The following is a 21,116-nucleotide window of genomic DNA, read 5'->3' as shown; positions in this document are numbered from 1 at the left end:
CAGAGCCATACAGAATGCCGATTTGCTTACATGAAGATAACAGGCTGTTTTGTAAGCCTGGTTTTTCATGCTGCTGTCATGGTGTTTAGAAATCAAGGGCATGGTAATAAGGTTTTAGTGTTTTTAACAAATACATGGCACTACATTTTTAACTAAACTTTCTTGAGTTTAAAACAAAGCTCGGTAGCTTAATTTAAAGACTAAGGGAAGCAGCTTTGTAGTGTGTGCCCTTTTGCTCTCCCAGAGTCCCATAGAAGCCACTAGGGCTCAGCCTGGGCACAGGGATCCACATATGTGGAGCATCTCACAAGACTGGGGCCTGTGAGATTATGGGAGCATTTTTCTGGGGAAAGCAAAGCCAAGAAAACACTGTAGGAATAAGAAAAGGAGTATTAGTGGCTCCTTAGAGACTAACAAATTTATTTGAGCATAAGCTTTCGTGAGCTACAGCTCACTGCATCCGATGAAGTGAGCTGTAGCTCACAAAAGTTTATGCTCAAATAAATTGGTTAGTCTCTAAGGTGCCACTAGTCCTCCTTTTCTTTTTGCGAATACAGACTAACATGGCTGCTACTCTGAAACTGTAGGAGTACAACAGCAAGAGGGTTCGGATGCACTTTAAAACAGACGTTTCAGTGCAGTAGTTTGACAATTGTTATATTTATGGCAGTGGACCGGTGGAAGGATGTGTTTTTCTAAATTAATGCTGATATTTAATGACAGTTTGTAGAGTAGTGTGCACTTAAACTTATTGTTTTACATTTGCATTTAAGACTACAGTACATGCATGTTTACATACTTTCACTATGGTTTGATTTGTGGTATTTCAGCTGGATTTGTAACATATTTCTCTTCCTTGGTATTGATTCCTGCTGTTGATAACTTAGTCATTGCGGGAGGGAGAGAGTCCGGATTGGTAATGCAAAACTGCAGCATGTTGTTGCTGCCCCTATAACAAACAAATTTCCGCTCGACTACAATCATGCCTCAGTTGGCTCTGCTGTAAAATTAGGTTGAAGCGGGAGCCTTGGTCACTGTATCTGAGTTGACTTATCCGGAGCAGATAAATTCTTAACAAAAATAGATCTCAATAGCTTCAGGATTCTGCAACCTGCTTCTTTGTGAGCTAGGGAGTATCCCAAAGTAAGGTATTGACAAACTGGATTGTGAATCTCATTTCCAGTAAGAAATGCAAAGGCATCTAATAAATTCTGTGGTATTCCAAGAACAAGGCATCAAAGGTAAAGGATCTATGTACTGTGTTAAACCCCAGATCCTGCAATTTGTACACATGCAAAACTCCCAGTGACTGCAAAGGGAGATTTGCATACAACAGGATTGAAGGCTCTGGCCCTAAGTAAACGGGCAAAAAGGAGAGAGACAACATTGCAAGCCTGCCTAGCTGGGATACGACTGTGAGGTTGTTCTCTTCTATTCAGTAACTAGAAAATACTGAATCTGTAAGTACATGAGCTTCGTTGCCTGGTTCTGCAGAAAACTGTATTAGGTGTTTTGCTAATTTTGGGTGGCCTGACTTGACTTTGACACGCCTTCCTGACTGAGCACCCACAAATATATGGGAATGGAAATTGTGAACTCATTTCTCAATTTTGATGGGTGGCAGTTGGCGCTTCTCCCTCGGAAAGGCCAGTTATTCTGCTTCGTGTATTTTGGTAATATGTGTTCTCTGTTTTTATTTTTTTTACTAAAGATAAAGCCACCAACCCGTCTAACAGGCAAGAAGACTGGGAGTACATCATTGGGTTCTGTGACCAGATCAACAAAGAACTTGAAGGGTGTGTGTTCCAAGTCAGTCAGACATAGTATTGTATTTTAACATTCTCAATTGAAACAAAATTTTATGTCCAGCTGTTGATGTTTTATGTTGAAAAAGTATGCTGATATTACAAGGAAAACATGAACATAAAGGAAGTAGGGTAATGTGGAAGCATATAGCAAACCTCTTCCTCTTTTTTTGAAAAACAACGTGATCTGAGCGCAGGATTGGGTGCCAGGAAAACATGAGTTCTAAACCTGCCTCTAACGTTGACTGCTTATCTGGCCTTGGGAATCTTTCCTAACCTCTCTGCCTCAATTTCTCAATCTGTAAAATGGGGATAATAATCCTTATCATTTATTTTCATAGAATATTTCACAGAATCATAGGACTGGAAGAGACCTCAAGAGTTCTAGTTCAGTCCCCTGCACTCAAGGCAAGACTAAGTATTTATCTAGACCCTCCCTGACAGGTGCCTGTCTAACCTGCTCTTAACCTCCAATGATAGAGTATACAACCTTCCAAGGCAATTTATTCCAGTGTTTAACTACCATGATAGTTAGGATAATGTCCAACCTCCCTGGCTGCAATTTTTATATATTGAGTGTTCTCCATTCTGACTAAGCCATTTACAAGTTAATATAAAGCTTTACATCTTTAGAAAACTTTATAAACAATAACTAACGAACCCTCATGAGTCATGGCACTCCTGCAAAGTAGGGAAGTATTATTCTACCGCAGACAAAGCAAAGTGAGGCACAGAGAAGGTTAAAGGCCACACCATGAAACATTCAGTGAAGCAGGATTAGATCTCAGGAATTCCTGGCTACCAGTCCTGTGCCCAGACCATGTGCACTAGACCATGTTCCCCTTTTACATGTGTAAACACCCCAGTTTACATAGATGCTGTAAGGATTATTTTGTTAAAGTGCTTTGAAGATGTAAAGCTATAGAAGGGCAAAGTGGCATTTCCTTTTAATTTTGTGATACCATACTTGTCTAATCAGAAGATTTTGTGAAAGTCTAGAAAGTCCTAAAATCCCTGTGTCTGTTTTATTTATAATGTGGCACCTTGGTTTGTTTCAGTCCACAGATAGCGGTGAGACTGCTGGCTCATAAAATCCAGTCACCCCAGGAATGGGAGGCAGTCCAGGCCTTGACAGTAGGTAGTCCTTATCTCCTCTCTCAAAGCCCAGAGCCCAGCTGGGCTCTTCAATGAGGAATTTATGGGGGGGCGATCCCTACTGTTCAGTGGGGTTATCTAGTACCATCATTCCCATGCTCACTGAAACTGACACAATCAACTCCTTAATTCTCCTCCTCTGCAAGGGGAGGAAGACCAAGAAAGAAGGATACTTGACTCATGTAACTGAAGCATGGAGTTAGTTTACTAACTGTATTGGAGCCAGAAAAACTCAGTTTCACTCTAGGTCCTTTGGTTTGTTACCTTCAGGGAGGTTTTTTTTTTTCCCACCGCTGCCACCCCTCCGCAGGAGAGGGCTCCTCAGCATGCTCTCTCGAGATTGGGGAAGCTGCCTGTTTCGATAATTTCACAGTCAAAGAAGTGGGGTTCAAGCCTTGTGTCCTTGGGTGGAAGTTCCTCTATCTCAATGAAATGTGACCCTTACCTGTCACCTGTTCTAGTTGGGGCCTCCCTTAGAAGAAACCAGCTGTGTGGGATGTGTTTGGGTTTGGGATGTGTTGATTTCACCACCTGTTTCTGTTGCTTGAACACAGGTGCTGGAAGCTTGTATGAAGAACTGTGGGAGAAGATTTCATAATGAAGTAGGGAAGTTTCGGTTTTTAAACGAGTTAATAAAAGTTGTGTCTCCAAAGGTCAGTCTTTAAGCTATTTTCTATACCTATTTTGTAACAGTCTGGCCTTTCTAAAACCACAAGTAGCTCCCAAAGTGTGCAGCACAGTATCTGGCTCACTGTGTGAATTAGTCTGTAGCTTTTGTTTGCTGGGTGTTTTGCACTGTGATTACTAGTTCTCTCAGCAAGCAGCAGTTGTTTCTCATTGCTTGTGCAATACTTAGCATTGCTCATTCCCTTAATGTGGTGCAAGCACTTTTAGACCTTGTGTTACTCATTTTGTTTAAACATGATCATCAGCAGGGAGAGGAATCGTAATTCAATGGTTAGAGAAAGGGACTAGGAGTTGGGGCTCCTGGGTTTGGTTCCTGGGTCTGCTACTGACTTGCTTTGTTGTCTTGGGCAAGTCACTTAACCTCTCTGTGCATCAGTGTAGCAGGCGGGTAATACTTACATTTCTTTTAGGGATCTTATGGGGCTTCATTCATGTTTGGAAAGCATTTTGAGATTCTTTGGTGAAAGGTGATGTCAGTGCAAAGTATTATCATCACCATCATTTTCTTATAACAAAAGCAACTGGATACTAACAGGAGGTTTGATCCTTCTTCCATTGAAGTCACTGGCAAAGCTCCTACTGATTTCACTGGGAGCAGGACTGGGCCCAGAGCATCCCATTTAGCCATGGAAGAACTCCAAACTGAATTTGTCTCATGTTGTCTCAGGCAGGTGGAGACAAGATGATGTTTTATCATGAAACACAATGTAAATATTACTTTAAAGAGGTAAGGGAGGTTTATGTCATGGTAAACTTCATCTTGTATCAGTGTAGTTAGTGATGAGTGCTCCTGGCCATCTGTGTTACAAAACTGTATCCCAGATCAGCACAGACAGGATACAGGGGGATATTCATACTCCCATCTAATGTGAAAACAGACTTTAATGAGCACATAATGAATTCCCATATTGAGTGGTTGGGTTGGTATTTTTTTTTGTTTTGTTGTTTTTTTTACAAAGAGAGAGAGAGAGAGTGACATGTTTTCCTTTCTTCCCCCTGCCCCCTCAGTACCTGGGAGACAGAGTCTCGGAGAAGGTGAAAACCAAAGTTATTGAGTTGCTGTACAGCTGGACAGTAGCACTGCCAGAGGAATCCAAAATCAAAGATGCCTACTATATGCTGAAGAGACAAGGTGGGAAGCAGCTTCTCATTCGTGCATTCCTGCACCCTACATGTTTAAGCAGGAATGTCTCAAAGTGGGGTCAGTCAAGAAAGCAGCCTGTATCTGGGGGCAGGACTTGTTCAATCAGATGGTAGAAAAGACCTAGAAAAGTCTATGTGAGAATTTTACACTGGTTTAACTTAAATTGGTTTTTAAGCTGATTTAGTTAGTGCAAACCTCTGTGTAGACGCTCTTATTTTAGTTTGAGTGAATTATCCTGATTTAGCTTAAATTGATTCCTAATTAATTTAAACTAAACAAGCCTGGTTTAAACCAAAATAAGAGCATCTTTTTCACATAGGCAAGGCCTTAAGTGGTCAGAAGAGACGCTCATAGCTTCAGCACAAAGAGTCTGCCTTCGGAAGCCTCTATGAGTATAATGCAAAGTTAAGGATTTTGTGGTGGGGCCTGGCTGTGAAACTTGATCCTTTCTCCAACTAGTGGCTTGAGTCTGTGGATACCGCATCCTGCATTATTGTTCTCTGCTTGTCTGTTCTGCTTCCCTTATGCTAAAAATACACATGGCTTTGGATTTGCATAAAGCAGGATTACATGGGGCCTTACATTGGAGTTCCCAGGCCAATGTGAAAGGAGAAAGACCCAGAGTGGAGAGCTATCGATTATGTGGGTTGTAAGGATGTGGCAAACTAACCCCTGGAGTGTTGGCCTTTCCCTAAGGAAAACATCCCTCAGTTCACCAGATAACATGCACAGGGATTTTGCTGCTGTATTAATCCTCACTGAAATATCCTTCCATCTCAGTGTTCGAAGAGCTGGGCTGCATGTTCCCTCTGAACCCAGTATGTGAATAGCAGCGCTGCACCCTCTCTGTGCTGCCTGTATACAGATATTAGCACTATCCTGAGTGACTGCATGTACAAACCTACTTCGTTTCTCTTTCTTCTCAGGTATTGTTATGTGTGACCCTGTAATTCCAGTGGATAGAACTCTGATCCCCTCTCCACCACCTCGCCCAAAAAACCCTGTGTTTGATGATGAGGAGAAATCCAAGGTAAAGTGAAGGCTGGAATCTTGATACCCACCAACAAAACAAAACAACTTAAAGTAAAAGGAAGTGCTCTGACTCAGCTCTAATCTGCTGGTATGTGGGCCTGATTTCACTTGGACTGTGGGTTTGATTCTTACCACTTGGAGATTCAGAGTTGAAATCCTGAGTTAGAGACCATCTCAGTGTTGTCACTGTCTGGCCATTTCTAGTTAAGTCGCTCTCCAACTGCTGTAATGGAGGAGAGAAAAAGCTTTTCACCTTTCTGCACCGGGAGGAATTCTTGTCTAGTATCAGAAAGTCTCCAAGATCCTAATGTGCTTGTACTGTACATGAATGAAAATCTGGTAATTTAACAAAAACCAAAATAGCAAATCCATTGAATGACTCCTAAAGAAGTTACTGTAGTTGGAAAAGCTTTGACCTAAGTCTGCTTTCTCTGAACTGTCCACTTCCCTTTCTCCAGTGCAGCAGCCATTGGATACATGATCTTTCTGCCTCCCTTTATTAAGAAGCTACTTTTCCCTAAAAAGTTCTCTTCTCTTCTTGCAGCTTTTAGCCAAACTGTTAAAAAGCAAAAACCCAGATGACTTACAAGAGGCGAACAAGCTTATTAAATCAATGGTAAAAGAGGTAAGAAAACACAATAGAATTATTTAAGAAACCCCTGTAGTAATGATCATTATCAGGGGCTTGCTTTGTCATTTGTAAACATTTTAACACCAGCTGGTACACAGCTTTAGTGACTCGTGAACAGCAGAATCGCTGGACTTGTTCTTTCACTCTCCATTAGTATTGCACTAGTTCAACTATTTAAACCGGCCTGCTCATCTGTGCTTGAAGCTTTGGGGACTGAATGACTCAAGGGAATTAGCAATGAAGTCTAGAACCTTTCACCTTTAGGATTGCCAGTCACATCCAGTCCATAGTAACTGAAAGTTGATATCATCCAGTGGCTGTTGGGTGGGCTGTGTGAAATGAATTTGTTGGTGAGTTTCACTCTGGGTCCTAGTTAGCAGGTGTTTGCATCACAAAACCTCTATAGCTGGTTCCCTAGTTGGAATATAATAGCAGAAAGGGCAAGGATCAAATGAACCATGGGGAATGAACTACCTTCTCACTCCTCAAGGGGGCACTCTGCATCAGGGATTGGTGAGGGAGAAGCTTGAATTGCTGCTGTCTTTGTAATATCTGATCTATGGATACAGAGGACTGTCTCCAGGGTCGTCAATCTGGCACTTATCGCAAGTTGTCTACATGCACATATACATCCAACCCTACCTATTAATGAAATTCTGATGTGTCCATCCACTCCAGTATCCAGGCGTCATGGAGTTCAAGTGACCCAATGTTGTTCTGGCAAGGAGAAATACAGTTTCTAATTTGGAGAGAATACAAGTCACTGGAATCTCTTTTCTGTATAAGTTAACCCTGCTCCCATGCAACTGTAGGCATCACATTGAGGGGTCTCCCTTATCTTTGGTGGAGAGCATATGTCATAAATATAAAGGGAAGGGTAACCACCTTTCTGTGTACAGAACTATAAAATCCCTCCTGGCCAGAGGCAAAACCCTTTCACCTGTAAAGGGTTAAGAAGCTAAGATAACCTCGCTGGCACCTTACCAAAATGACCAATGAGGAGACAAGATACTTTCAAAAGCTGGAGTGGGGGAAGAAACATAGGGTCTGTCTGTCTGTGTGATGCTTTTGCCGAGACCCGGTCAGGAATGCTCTTCAGAACTTCTGTTAAGTTAGTAAGTAATCTAGCTAGAAATGCATTAGATTTCCTTTTGTTTAAATGGCTGGTAAATAAGCTGCAGTGAATAGAATGTATATTCCTATTTTTGTGTCTTTTTGTAACTTAAGGTTTTGTCTAGAGGGATTCTCTATGTTTTGAATCTGATTACCCTGTAAGGTATTTACCATCCTGATTTTACAGAGGTGATTCTTTTACTTTTTCTTTAATTAAAATTCTTCTTTTAAGATCCTGATTGCTTTGTCATTGTTCTTAAGAGCCAAGGGTTTGGGTCTGTGTTCACCTATGCAAATTGGTGAGGATTTTTATCAAGCCTTCTCCAGGAAAGGGGGTGTAGGGCTTGGGGGGATATTTTGTGAGGAAGACGTCTCCAAGTGGGCTCTTTCCCTGTTCTTTGTTTAACACGCTTGGTGGTGGCAGCATAGGGTTCAAGGACAAGGCAAAGTTTGTACCTTGAGGAAGTTTTTAATCTAAGCTGGTAAGAATAAGCTTAGGGGGTCTTTCATGCAGGTCCCCACATCTGTACCCTAGAGTTCAGAGTGGGGAAGGAACCTTGACAGCATACATGCCTAATTAGAATGGGTTAGAAATTTTCTGATGGAATGTTTTTGGAATGGAAAATGCCAGTTTGTTGAAAGTGAATCATTTTGCGGAAACGTGTTGATTTCAACAAAATTTTGTTTAGGGAAAAAACAGAATGGAGCATTCCAATATTCCAATTCTAACTCTTCGGAATGGAATGTTTTGATTTTCTATTTCAAAATGCCTTTTTGTTTAATTTTAAAAAATATTATGTTGTGTAATATAACATTTAAAAAAGTCAAAATGGGAACAAAACATTTCAATTGACCCTAAACAATTTTGTTTTTAAATTTCTTTCACAAGAAGTTTTGAATTTGTTTTGGTTTTGTTCTGTGTCAGAATGGAAGGCTTTTTTGAAATTGCAGAATTTCCAGCAAAATAGAAAATCTAGTTCCTGCCCAGCTCTATTTCAAATACGCATCAGCATTTCATCTGATGCGACTCACAGCTGAGCTCCTGCTGTTGAGATCTTGTGGGAAGATTCACTCTCCTCTTTTTGTTTTAAACCTTGAAGGATGAGGCTCGGATCCAGAAGGTGACAAAACGCATGCACACTCTAGAGGAAGTGAATAACAACGTGAAGCTGCTGAATGAGATGCTGCTTCACTACAGCAAAGAGGACTCGTCGGAGGCTGATAAGGAGCTCATGAAGGTGAGTACAAGCTCATCGCTCTGCATAGGAGTCCTTCAGCATTTCCTTCTTCCAGACTTTATGGAGCTTTACCTTTGCACAAAGTTGCAAATACACAGAACAAAGTGGTCAATGATATGAAGAGCAGCAACCAGAGCTGAGAGCAATCTATGGGAACAATCAGCTGGCGATGATAATACTATGTACTTAACGGCACTATCTCTGTTTACAGGTGGTGAAAGTGAGCACACCAAGAATGCATGACTTGTTGAGATCACACAGTGTGTCAGTGGCAGAATCAGGAAGTCACATTTTCTGATTCCCAGTGCCACTGGCCACGCTGCTTGTGGTGGAAAAAGTCATCTCTCAAAGGACCATATTCAAATAAACTTACAATCTTTGATCCAAACAAAAAGGTTTCCTTCCCTTCAGGGGAAGAGCTTGTCGACACTGTATTTAATGGAGAGAGCACCAAGAAAATAATAATCGAAAAGGACCGTAAAGATTGGTTTAATTTCTATAATAGACACAGATTTTTAATCCACCAGGGGTTCTCTGTGGCTGTACATGCAAATTTCACTCTATAATATAAAAAATAAAAATGATACATACATGAGCACCTCAGGTGATGGTAAAAAAACCCCACAACTAATTCAGAAACTTGCCCTTCCTTGAACCCATCTCCACCAGAGTGGAGGTAGTGACCTGTGTGCTCATGGACCACTCCCTGGACTGAAGACAGGAATTTTGGTTATGGCACTGACTGGGACTAAAGAGATCTGGATTCAGTTCCCAGCTCTGACTTTGAGTAAGTCATGTGGTTTCCTTGTGCCCAGTTCCCCACCTGTAAAATGGGGATGACCATACTTCCGTTCTTCCAATTAGATCGTAGGCTCTTTGGGGCAGGGAGTGTACAGCACCTAGCACAATGGGACCCCATCCTCATTTGGGGTCTTAAGGAGCTACTGTAGCAGAGATGATGATTAAAATAGTCCAGCATATGGAGTACAAAGAGAATTAAGTATAAATGCCAATAGCATGGAGGACTGATGATATCAGTGGCAGGCCATGACATTTGTAATAAGACATGCAACAACTCACTTGCATGCCTTATGTGGTCCAAATGGTGTCCTCCATTCAGCATGACCTTCCAAGTACAGCAAGCTTTACAAAATGGCATCCCCCTTGAGGGCTGGACAGAAGAGTCCTGCGATCTGCCAGTGGGACAATGCACAACCAGTTGGGCATGTAGTGTGTGCCTTGTGTACATAGCATGCCACTGGCTGGTATTCATCTTTATTATACTGAGAATGTAGATCGGACTTGGTCTCCTTATGCTGCTAAAATGGTGAATAGCTCCCTATGGGACTGGGAAAGGGGAATTTGGACACCTAGTTGGACCAGCACTCGCATCAAGAAAAGACTCTGGGTCTCCCTTCATACTGGGACTTCCATGCGGATGAATCATTTCATGCTGACTGCAAGAGCAGGGTTTGTTGCTGTCGATGGCTTTTGGCTAATAAGATGCTTTCTCCTGATCTCTCTTCCCAGGAGCTCTACGAAAGGTGTGAAACCAAAAGACGGATGTTATTCAAACTGGCCAGTGAAACAGAGGATAACGACAGCAGTTTGGGTAAAACAACCATCTCCCCTTTTTGGTGGGAAGGGTATGTGGCTTAAGGAGGAGTTTGCAGCCAGGCTGGTGTGGCCAGTAACTGTGCAGGGATACAGCAAGGGGGCTATTAATGTTACATTACTTCTTTCCGTGCTTCCATGGATGTGAGTGGCCTCTAACAGGCAGATAAAAACCCAAGGCCCTTAAAGCTTACAATCTAAATTAGAGCAGGGCCCTGGCAGTAAGAATTGGTAGGGAGGGAGGCTGTGTGGGAAACGATCTCAGTGAACACAAGGTAGGGGGCATACGGCTCTTAGAGGAGGGGAGATGTCCCTATGGGAGCTAATCACTGAGTTGTTATTATTTATTACGGCAGTGCCTCAGGGCCAGCTGAGAATGGGGCCCCATTGTGTGAGGTGCTGCACAGACAGCCCCTGCCCTGAAGAACTTGCAGTCTAAATAATGGGTTGTTGTTGATGATGATTATTGAGCATCCAAAGCAGTAGAGAGAGCAAAGTGACTGAAATCTCTACTGGAGTTTTTGCCTCTCTCCCACATCTAGGGGAAATTCTGCAGGCCAGTGACAATTTATCCTGGGTAATAAATTCCTATAAAAAAATAATCGAGGGTCAAGTCATCAATGGTGAAGTGGATATCCCAACACTGTCTGCAACAGAAGGTGAGTAGCCATCTGTTTGGTTCGGTTTTGAATCCTGTCATTTTGAATTTCCTCTTTTGAAGGGTGTCCAATTAATTGCAGTAAAGGACAGTATTATCAGCTGTTTGGGCTAAAATCTTCCCAGGTAGGAATGACAAATCAGCTCCCAAACAGCAGCCATGATGGACACACGGATGAGTTTATAATTCTAGCCACCGGTGACAATGCTTTGACTTGGGAGGCTCTGCCATTTGCACTGCTGGCTTTTTAATAATGAAACTTTATGACTTGTGACGTTCTGACTAAGCAGACCTGCATGTGACCTTGGCTTTCCTGTCTGGATTACTAACAGCTGATGTGGAATGCAACCTTTTAGTTAGATTATTCAACCGTCCTGGCCCCACCTGAAGGGTTAAATACCATCAGGGGAGAAGTTAACATACATTTATTGTTTATCTTGTTCTCTGTGCTTAAATGTAAGGTTGGGAGCATTATCTAAGGGATTGGAGCAGGGCCTAGGAGTCGAGGGATGTGGGTTCTGTTTCTGGCTCTGCTAGCAACTCAGTTTGTGAATTTAGGCAAGTCCCTTATGCTGCCACTATCTGCCTCAGTTTCCCCATCAGGAAAATGGGACTAACAATAGCCACTTCTCTGGGGTGCCATGAGGCATAATTATTGTTTGGAAAACACTCTTAAGATTCTTGGATGAAAAACATGAGGGAAATGATCGTTGTACAGAATGGTGTCCCTTGTCACAGGGAAGAGTGAGGATTTGCTTGTGATGAACTTGAAGGGGACTCTGGACACAGAGAAAGCCCGTAGTTCTTTTTGGCTCGCTAGTAACACCTTGACTGAGTGCAACCTGTGCTGCCTATTGTCACCACACTGGGTCTCCCAAGTTCTAGCCAGAGCTAAGCAGGCATGGAAAGGATTGCCAACTACACTACACATAGTGCATGCAGTGGAGAGAGCAGTGGCTGGATTGGGCTCCTCTTTTTATACAGAAGTTTCCTAACTATACAGTGTCCAGCTCAGTAGCAGTGTAACAGCAAATCCTCCAGTGGAAAATATCTAGGTTTCCTTTCTTCTGACGAGTCCAAAATTCTGATTAAAAGAGAAACCCCCTTACCCAGAGCATCTCTCTGATAACTTTGCCCTGGCTATTGCCTTCACATTGTTCAGAGCCTTTGCTCCAGCTGACTGCAGTCCCTCTTATAATTTTTCTCCCCATCTCTGCAGGGAGCGATCCCACCAGTAATCTCAGTGCGCTCATTGACCTCGCTGGCATGGACATCTCCAGCACCCCGCCACCACCAATGCCACCTGCAACACTAACGCTAGTGCCGACACAAGCTTCATCAGAAATCCCCATCCTCCCACCTCCTCCTCAAAAGTTTGGTCACTCGCGGAGCCGGTCCTCCAGCCAAGCAGAAGCTCCTCTGACTCATCAGAGCAGCACGGCCAGTTCCCTCTTCTTGCTGGATGAGGAGCTGCTGTGTTTAGGTAAGAGGCTGGTGTGGCTAGGGTATGTTCTGGGGAAAGGGTTTTATCATGGAGCCTGGTTCTTGAGCTGGGCTGCAGAGAACAGTGTATCAGTACTAGCCATAGATTGCCAGTTCTGTGGTTTCTTATTCTGGTTTGTTTTGGATGTCATCATCCACTGGACACCTAAGAAGCTCCCTCCACAGAGTGGCCCTGTGAATGGGAATTTGGCAGTAGGCTAGAGTTAAAACCTCTGGAGACTCTTCCTGAAATAGGGGTAGGTCACAAATGCAGTGACTTTGTTGTAATCCCAGTCTAATCTCTACGGGTGCTTGTTGACATCAGAAAACCACCACCACACTTGGTTACAAGTTTCAGGACTGAAATAGCAGTGGGTGCTATGTTTAGAAGAAAAGTGCATTAGCAAATCTGCATACAGCAGCCTGCACAGTACTTGCCTTTGGGACTCTGATACTGAATAACAGAGGATGCTACAGGTCAGGAAACAGGAACATTGGAAGTGCTGCATGGAGAAGGTTGCCTGTGTGTGCAGGACATACCTGCATTAGATCATTGAGCCTGTGGCTGATCATTGACACGGAATGTGCATGTCTCTTTAATGAAGCTTTCAAACTGTACAGAGTTGAACTGAGTAGTTTTACCACAGTGGTGAAACACCCTATAGGAGGTGGGAGAGGGTTAGAAAAACTAGCCGTCGAGCTCCCCTTCTTATTGCCTCTTGACTTTAATGTTGAGAATTTTTGCAATTTTACTCCAGTATCCAAATCTTTTCTTCTGCATTCAGGCCTGAATGACCCAGCCCCCAGTACAGTGAAAGAGTCGACGGAAAACAACCAGTGGAATATGTTCCAGGTACGAAGAGAGGGATTTATTGACAGAAAGACTGTCATTGTGGGAGATCTCTGAGCACTCTCGATGTATGCTTTTACCATATCCTGTGGGAGTGCTCACACGCAGGCCAGAGATGATAACTTCCAGACGTGAAGGCCTGTGTCTTGCCTCTGGCCTTGTGTAACTGGGATATCTGAACCAGTACAGAGAAGATATCTCTGCTTTCACTTTCCTTCTTTGTATGTGCTGCTTTTTGGTATCTTAACAAACCTTGATACAAAAGCTACCCTTTCACATGGGGAGGATGTCGGTAAGTCTAGACTGAATAGAAACACAAGGGATGCACCCAGTTTGCAAGGGAATAGCTGTATTCTGGACTGAATACACTCGGAGGCCAAAGGCAGAGTCCATCGTCCCAGGAGACTGGGACTGCTGAATGAACAGTTAGCACCCTTCAGTTGTTGCTACGCTGAAATGTACTGTCCATCTTCTCTCCCCTCTGCTCTGGCTATTTACTCCTGAGGGCATTCTGCGCCAAAAAATTAAAAAATTCCATGCCAAAAAAATAAAAATTCTGCATACAATATTTTAAAATTCTGCAAGTCCCGTCCTCCCCAGCACAGCCAGGACTAGTAGCTGAGCTCAGTGCAAGGTAGGAGCCAACAGCCAGGTCTTCCCCAGTCCTGCCCCCTGCGTTTTACCACTCTGCTGGCTGCCCTGGGCACCCAAAACATACTGCTGGGGAGGGTTGGATGACCGCTCTTGTGGCTTCCCTTTGCTTCCCTGTCAGAAAGTCATTTTTCTGCATGAAAGCAAAGAAATCTGCGGGGAACATCATTTCTGCACATGCACAGTGGCACAGAATTCCCCCAGGAGTAGGCTATTGTAAGTTTCTCTGCTCTGTTAGGATACTGCCCTTAGGAATCCCCATCCAAATGCCCATAATAAACATGGCCACCTCAACTTCTGACTCCTCCCCACTTAGCTCCTTTCCACTAGTAGTATCCAGTCGAGCACAGCACCATATGCTGTCAAGTAAACTACAAATTGGATGTAGTCCAACAGATGCAACATATTCTTCTGCTTGCTTCCTCCCCCTTCATGTCCTAATGGGTAAGGCCTATATCAATGAGTTACCATGGTATCTAAGGCATGGCAGGAATTAATAGCATGCACCTGTCCCCTCTGTTGCAGAATGACCAAATGGACCTTGACTTCTTTAGTCCGAAGCTGGTGACTGTCGGCTGCAATACTGCAGTGAACCCTCTTCTTCATCACACATCACAGTCTGTGTGTGGAACATCAGCGCCTCTGCCTTCCACTTTCACAGCCTCTCATATCCCTGCACCTAATACAGCCCCGTTCTTGTTCTCTGCTGGACCAGCAGCCCCTCTGGACCCGCCAAAGACTATGCCAGTTCAGTACCTCAGTTCAGCCGTGGGAGACAATGCTTTGCATAAGATGGATGCACTGGGACATCTTCTTGAAGAGGTCAAAGGGTAAAAGTCCTGGATTTTGCTTCCTCTCTCCCGTTTGAAAGTTATCCTTGCTATAGCTGTCAGGTTGACAATAAGGATGTCCTGTTTCTCGCTCTAGTTTGATGGAAGTTTACTGTTGGATAGTGATGGTCTTACATTTATTTAGCATCTCTCCTCTTGAAGGATCTCAAGCACTTTACAAACTGATATACAAATTATACCCAAAGGTCACTGACCCACCACTGAAATGCAGCCATCTCAGTGGTGAAGCACAGCATCTGCTTTGCACTGCACAGCTACACTACACAATGGTTTAGGTAGGCAGATTGGTAAGTTGACCAGAACACTGGGGCTAACAGGGCCTACTCTTGTGAAAAGTGCCCTGAGATCCTTAAATGACCGTAAGTGACCAGGACCCTTGTTTTCATCTCATCTTCCAGCAGTATTGGGTCCCAGCACAATGCTGAGGCACTGGCTCATTGCTGATTTGGAGAGGAGTGACACCTCCCAAATCACCACCACTCCCTGAAACATTGCGTAATGTTCACCCAGCCCAACACTGCTCAACACAGAAGACTTTACAGTGTCACGACACGAGGGTATGATTGCAGGCCCCTGGTTTCACTCTAGTGATTTGCCATTGTCTCTGGTAGTGCGGGAGATGGAGTGAAAGCCTGCTTCACGCTCAGTGCTGTCACTGCCACTTCCGCTAGCCAATATAGTTCTTAATTTGCCACTTCTGTTTTTGTCTCCCTCCTAGGCCTTCAGCCCAAGTGAAGTCAGCGCCCTCAGTATTCCACCCTGGGGTTACCTTGCCAGCCACTGTCACCTCTGCCCCTTTAATATCCACCACAGGATTGCCAGTTGCTGCTCCAGTGGCCCCTACTATTCCTTTTCCAAGCATCTGCACGGCAGGTTCAGGAAGCCCTCTATACCAGCCAGCTTCATTCCAACAGCAGGGCAGCCCTCTGAAAGGGCCTGATGCTTCTTTGGCCAATGTCCATGTTCCACTGGAATCCATTAAACCCAGTAAGTATCTCAGACCCTTTTCAGCCTGCTCCCAATCCTGGACTGTTGCTGTTCCAATACTCTAACTCTCAGACGTTGTCAGTTAGCGGTATAGGGCCAAATTCTCTCTGTAGCACCCAGATAACACTGAAGCATGTCTATGGGGTTGCAGGGATGGAACTGAGAGCAGAATCCAGCCCTCAGCACAGACCGCATTTAGGGAGGCTATGCAACCAGTTCTGGTTGTAGCTTTCTGGTTCCCAAGGATGGGGCTGTTGGCAGCTAAGCATGGAATGGACTTTCTTTCACGTGGTCCTGTCCTGCCCACAATACAATATGTGCAAAAGATTGTAGGGTCTCAGGCCAGGGTTTTATGGCCAACTCCTTCCAACCAGCAAGAGAATCAAGAGGTTTTTAAGTCCCTTAATTTGAAACTACTGTTTCTCCTTGGAATCCCCTGCCTGTGTTCTCGGTATACTGCCGTATGCGTACAATAGAGCCGACAGTTGCCTCTGAGATTGTGCTGCCACTTACAGCGCTGGAGTGCTCTGAAACAACACACTGCAACGTGCCACTCAACCCAGGTGCTAAGAGCCTCACTCTTGATACTGCAAACCGTGGTTAGCTTTGAGCCAGGGTCCCTAGTGTGTAGCAGTGCTGTCATCTTGACACACACCCCACTATGCTTCTTGCCTGTGCTACTGCCATTACACACCTCCACTGTGTTTTACCTAAAAACCATCGGGCTATGTTAAAGCCCAGTCCAGCCCTGGCTAAGCAGGAAAGCGACATGCAGGGTGTCTGTGCTGATGAACAGGCGATTGGACTTTGGATAAAGTAGGTTGTTCTGTCAGCTCTGTTGCATTCAGAGCACAAAACGTTTGGCTTTTCCTACCACATATATAGTCTTGTGTTTCTCTTCCCCTTCCCTCCGTCCCCAGGCCGTGCTCTTCCAGTGACAGCCTACGATAAGAACGGGTTCAGGATCCTCTTACACTTTGCCAAGGAGTGCCCACCGGGGAGGTCAGACGTGCTGGTTGTGGTGGTGTCCATGTTAAACACAGCACCTCTTCCTGTGAAGAACATTGTACTGCAGGCTGCAGTACCAAAGGTAGGGACACACAGACTCAAAGATAGATTGGGATCATACTTCGACACAATGGGTGTGAGCTCTGGGACTCAGACATGACATTACAATACTAGCTTTTCTTGGGCCTCTACTTTTTCTGCTTCCAAAGAGCCCTAGAAGAGAGGAGAGACGGTCTCTGTGTATCCTAAGTAACATACAGCAACAGATACTGCTGGTAGGGAGCATGTACCCCCTGCAGGGTAAGGTCAGCTCATAGCAGCATCAGGGATCCTGTTAAAACTTGGCCAACAGTTGTGGTGTAGCTGAGAGCTACCCATGTCCCTGTAACTGGGTTAAAGCCTCAGCTTCCTGACAGCACGATCAACAAATGGAATAAACTCCCAAATGGTGGGTTTAAACCCCATTGAAAGGGACATTTAAAACTAAACTGGACATTCGACCAGAAAATATACAATGGGGAATAATCCTGTCCTGGCCAGGATTGAACTAGAAGATCTAACAAGGCTTTTCCTCTTGTCTTTTCTGATCACATTGGGGCAATGATCCCATGTTCTGAAATCCCTCCTCCACCAACGTCAGAGAGTGTCATTCAACAGAATAGGAAAGCTGGCTTCTAAAATGCAGACACAAAGCAAATGGGTGGGGAGGGGTGTGTCCAGTTTACAGAAGGGGATTGAAAGACATAGAGCCCCAGTGGAAGTAGCTCCTGGTCATGTTTTTAGAAAGGGGAAGAGACAAAAACGAGACAATTTCAGGGGCTAATATTATTTTGCGCTGTGCCCTGGGAGAGGTTTCAATGTGAGCTTTTGATTTTTGCTCTCTCTAGTTTTGGATGCCTGATTATAGTGTTTGAACATCAGCTCGGAGCTTGGTTGTATTCTGTCTGCATTGGCTAAGGCAGTGGTTTTGAAACTTTTTTTCTGGCGATCCAGTTGAAGAAAATTGTTGATGCCCGTGACCCAGCAGAGCTGGGAATGAGGGGTTTGGGGTGTGGGAGGGGCTCAGGATTGGGGCACGCGGCTGAGAGCTGTGGGATGGGGCTGGGGATGGGTTTGGGGTGCATGAGGGGGCTTTGGTTTGGGAGGGCTCAGGGCTGGGGCAGGGGGTCAGGGTGCAGGAGGGGGTCAGGTCTCTGGACTGGGGGTGCAGGCTCTGGGCTGGGGCCGGGGATGAGGGGTTTGGGGTGGCGTGGGGTTGGGGCTTACCTCAGGCGGCTCCCCATCAGCAGCGCAGCGGGGGTGCTAAGGCAGGCTTCCTGCCTGTGCTGGCACCACAGACCGTGCTGCACCCCGGAAAAGGCCAGCAGCAGGTCCAGCACCTAGGCAGAGGTGCTCTCGCCCGCAGGCACCGCCCCCTACCTCCCATTGGCCAGTTTCTGGCCAATGGGAGTGCGGAGCTGGTGTTCGGGGTGGGAGCAGCATGGGAAGCCCCGTGGCCTCCCTCCCGCCTAGGAGCCGGACCTGCTGCTGTCTGCTTCTGGGGCACAGCGTGGTGTCAGAACAGGTAGGGACTAGCCTCCCTTAGCCAGGCAGCACCGCCGACGGGACTTTGAATGGCCCGGTTGGTGGTGCTGACCAGAGCCACCACGACCCAGTGCCTCACATTCCGCAACCCAGTTTGAAAACCACTGGGCTAGGGAATCTGTATTAAAATCTTTCCAAGGACACCGCTGTGCTAGAAAGGTGCTGTCATGGTTTTCCCAGCCAGTGCATTATCTCCGTGTTGATTTATTTTAGTATGTGCCTATGACTATATGCTCAGTATAGACCAGGCTTATCTGTGTCCCCTGCTCCTCCCAAATGAACACTTGCTCATGTACACAGCTTGGGTGTGCAGCCTGTGCGTAAACCCTTTGTTACCCCAGTGCAGGTCATGGTACCTGAGGGTTCCTTTTGTTTCACATTTGCAGTCCATGAAAGTGAAGTTGCAGCCACCCTCGGGTACAGAACTTTCTCCATTCAACCCCATCCAGGCACCCGCTGCCATCACCCAAGTCATGCTGCTGGCAAACCCTGTGAAGGTGAGAGGGGCTCAAAACTTCAGCAAAAGTGACTTCTCTTGTTGTTTTACGAATCTGATGAGGATCAAATTCCATGTGGGTTTAGACTAAATATTTGTACAAGCGTGATTGTCTGTCCCCAAAGAGGAATTACCCTGGAGTGCTGTCTTGAGGCAGAGTGAGATTAATCATCGCGGAGGAGTATGTTGGTATATTAGCAGTATCTCACCCCAGGGACAGAGAGTCAGGGGAGGGAGAGATGGACTGTGCTTTTGCCTCACTCCACAGCAATCCTTCTAGATCAGTTCCTGTACAATTCCCCATAATGTTAACACTTCAGTGGCAAGGAACAGTTAGGGCTCCACCAGGGACTCTTCCCTCACCCCTTATGGGATAACATTCACGTGACTATATATGGTGATAGTTTACAGGGTGACATGAATTGTAAGAAGTGATCGGGTATAATAGAAATATTATTGCTTTATTGAGTTTGTAGCCAGACTAAGTTGACCTAATAGCACCTAGAAAGGTCCTTCTCCCCTGTACCTTTGCGATATTAACTGAAGTTTAATTATGACCACTTAAATAACATAGTTAACCCCCTCTCTTCTGATCATCATACTAGAAGCATTCAGCTATCATATTTACCTGGAGCACCTTGCTATCCCAGTTGTGTGCTATCTATTTGAATAAGATGTTCCAAAATCAGATACTCAACACAACTAATATTAACAAGGGGGAAGGAACACAAGCCACAGTAGGGAAATAATAGGTTAACGAATATTTAGAGAAGTTAGATATATTCAAGTCAGCAGGGCCTTATGAAATGTATTCTAGGGCTCTTAAGGAACCAGCTGAAGCAATTTTGGAGCCATTAGTGATTATCTTTGAGAACTCATGGAAGAAGGGTGAGGACTCAGAGGACTGGAGAAGGGCGAACATAATACCTTTAGAAAGGGGAACAAAAAGGCCCCAGGGAATTATAGACCAGTCAGCCTAAATTTGATCCTTGGAAAGGTACTGGAACAAATTATTAAACAATCAGATTGTAATTACCAAGAAGGTAATAGGGTTATAAGGAATAGCCAGCATGGATTTGTCAAGAACAAATCAGACCAAACCAACCTAATTTCCTTCTTTGACAGGGTTACTGGCCTAGTGCATGCGGGAGAAGCATTAGTCATGGTATATCTTAATTTTAGTAAGGCTTTTGACACAGTCCCACATGACATTCTCATGAGCAAGCTAGGGAAATGTGGTCTAGATTAATTTTCTGTGAGGTGGGTGCACAACTGCTTGAAAGACCATACTCAAATAGTAGTTATTAATGGTTCGCTGTCAAACTGGGGAGGGGACACATATGGGGTCCCCAAGGGTCAGTTCTGGGTCCATTACTATTCAATATTTTCATTAATAACTTGGATAATGGAGTGGAGAGTATGCTTTTAAAATTTGCAGATGACACAAAACTGGAAGGGGTTGCCAGTACTTTGGAGGACAGGCTTAGAATTCAAAACAATCTTGACAAATTGAGAGAGTTTGTCTGAAATGAACAAGATTAAATTAAATAAAGACAAGTGCAAAGTACTACACTTAAGAAGCAAAAATCAAACGCACAGCTACAAAATGGGGAATAACTGGCTAGGTGGTAGCACTGCTGAAAAGGATCTGGGGGTTATAGTGGATCACATTTTGAATAGGAGCCAACAATGTGATGCCGTTGTGGAAAAAAAGCTGCTATTTTTCTGGGGTACATGAACAGGACTGTTGTATGTAAGACACAGAAGGTAATTTTTTCTCTCGACTCGGCAGTGGTGAGACCTCAGCTGGAGTACTGCATCCAGTTCTGGGTGCCACACTTCAGGAAAGATGTGGACAAATTGGAAAGAATCCGAAGGAGAACAATAAAATGATGAAAAATTTAGAAAAGCCAATCTATGAGGAAGCGTTAAAAAACTGGGCATGCTTAGTCTTGAAACAAGAAAACAGAGGCGGGGCCTGATAACAGTATTCAAATGTGTTAAGGGCTGTTATAAAGAGGACAGTGATCAAATGTTCTCCATGTCCACTGAAGGTAGGGCAAGAAGTAATGGGCTTAATCTGCAGTAAGAGATTTACGTCAGATATTAGGAAAAACTTTCTAACTGTAA

At 44.5% G+C, this 21,116-nt stretch overlaps 1 protein-coding gene across 2 annotated transcripts in view; it reads left to right on the top strand.

The window, feature by feature from the left end:
- GGA3 (golgi associated, gamma adaptin ear containing, ARF binding protein 3) overlaps window positions 1–21,116 on the top strand; it is a 32,111-nt gene that overhangs the window by 7,636 nt on the left and 3,359 nt on the right. For both annotated transcript variants that reach the window (XM_084648597.1, XM_084648596.1), the window contains exons 2-16: window positions 1,712–1,796; window positions 2,864–2,939; window positions 3,515–3,613; window positions 4,656–4,779; window positions 5,718–5,821; window positions 6,368–6,448; window positions 8,668–8,805; window positions 10,336–10,417; window positions 10,962–11,078; window positions 12,297–12,560; window positions 13,345–13,412; window positions 14,586–14,890; window positions 15,630–15,898; window positions 16,819–16,988; window positions 18,877–18,987. In XM_084648597.1, the coding sequence (XP_084504723.1) occupies window positions 1,712–1,796; window positions 2,864–2,939; window positions 3,515–3,613; window positions 4,656–4,779; window positions 5,718–5,821; window positions 6,368–6,448; window positions 8,668–8,805; window positions 10,336–10,417; window positions 10,962–11,078; window positions 12,297–12,560; window positions 13,345–13,412; window positions 14,586–14,890; window positions 15,630–15,898; window positions 16,819–16,988; window positions 18,877–18,987 (2,093 nt within the window). The remainder of the gene's footprint in view (window positions 1–1,711; window positions 1,797–2,863; window positions 2,940–3,514; window positions 3,614–4,655; window positions 4,780–5,717; window positions 5,822–6,367; window positions 6,449–8,667; window positions 8,806–10,335; window positions 10,418–10,961; window positions 11,079–12,296; window positions 12,561–13,344; window positions 13,413–14,585; window positions 14,891–15,629; window positions 15,899–16,818; window positions 16,989–18,876; window positions 18,988–21,116) is intronic.

The sequence above is a fragment of the Lepidochelys olivacea genome (genome assembly GCF_965140295.1).
Source record: "Lepidochelys olivacea isolate rLepOli2 genome assembly, chromosome: 14".
Classification (NCBI taxonomy): Eukaryota; Metazoa; Chordata; order Testudines; family Cheloniidae; genus Lepidochelys; species Lepidochelys olivacea.
This window is presented reverse-complemented; position numbering and strand designations above follow the sequence as displayed.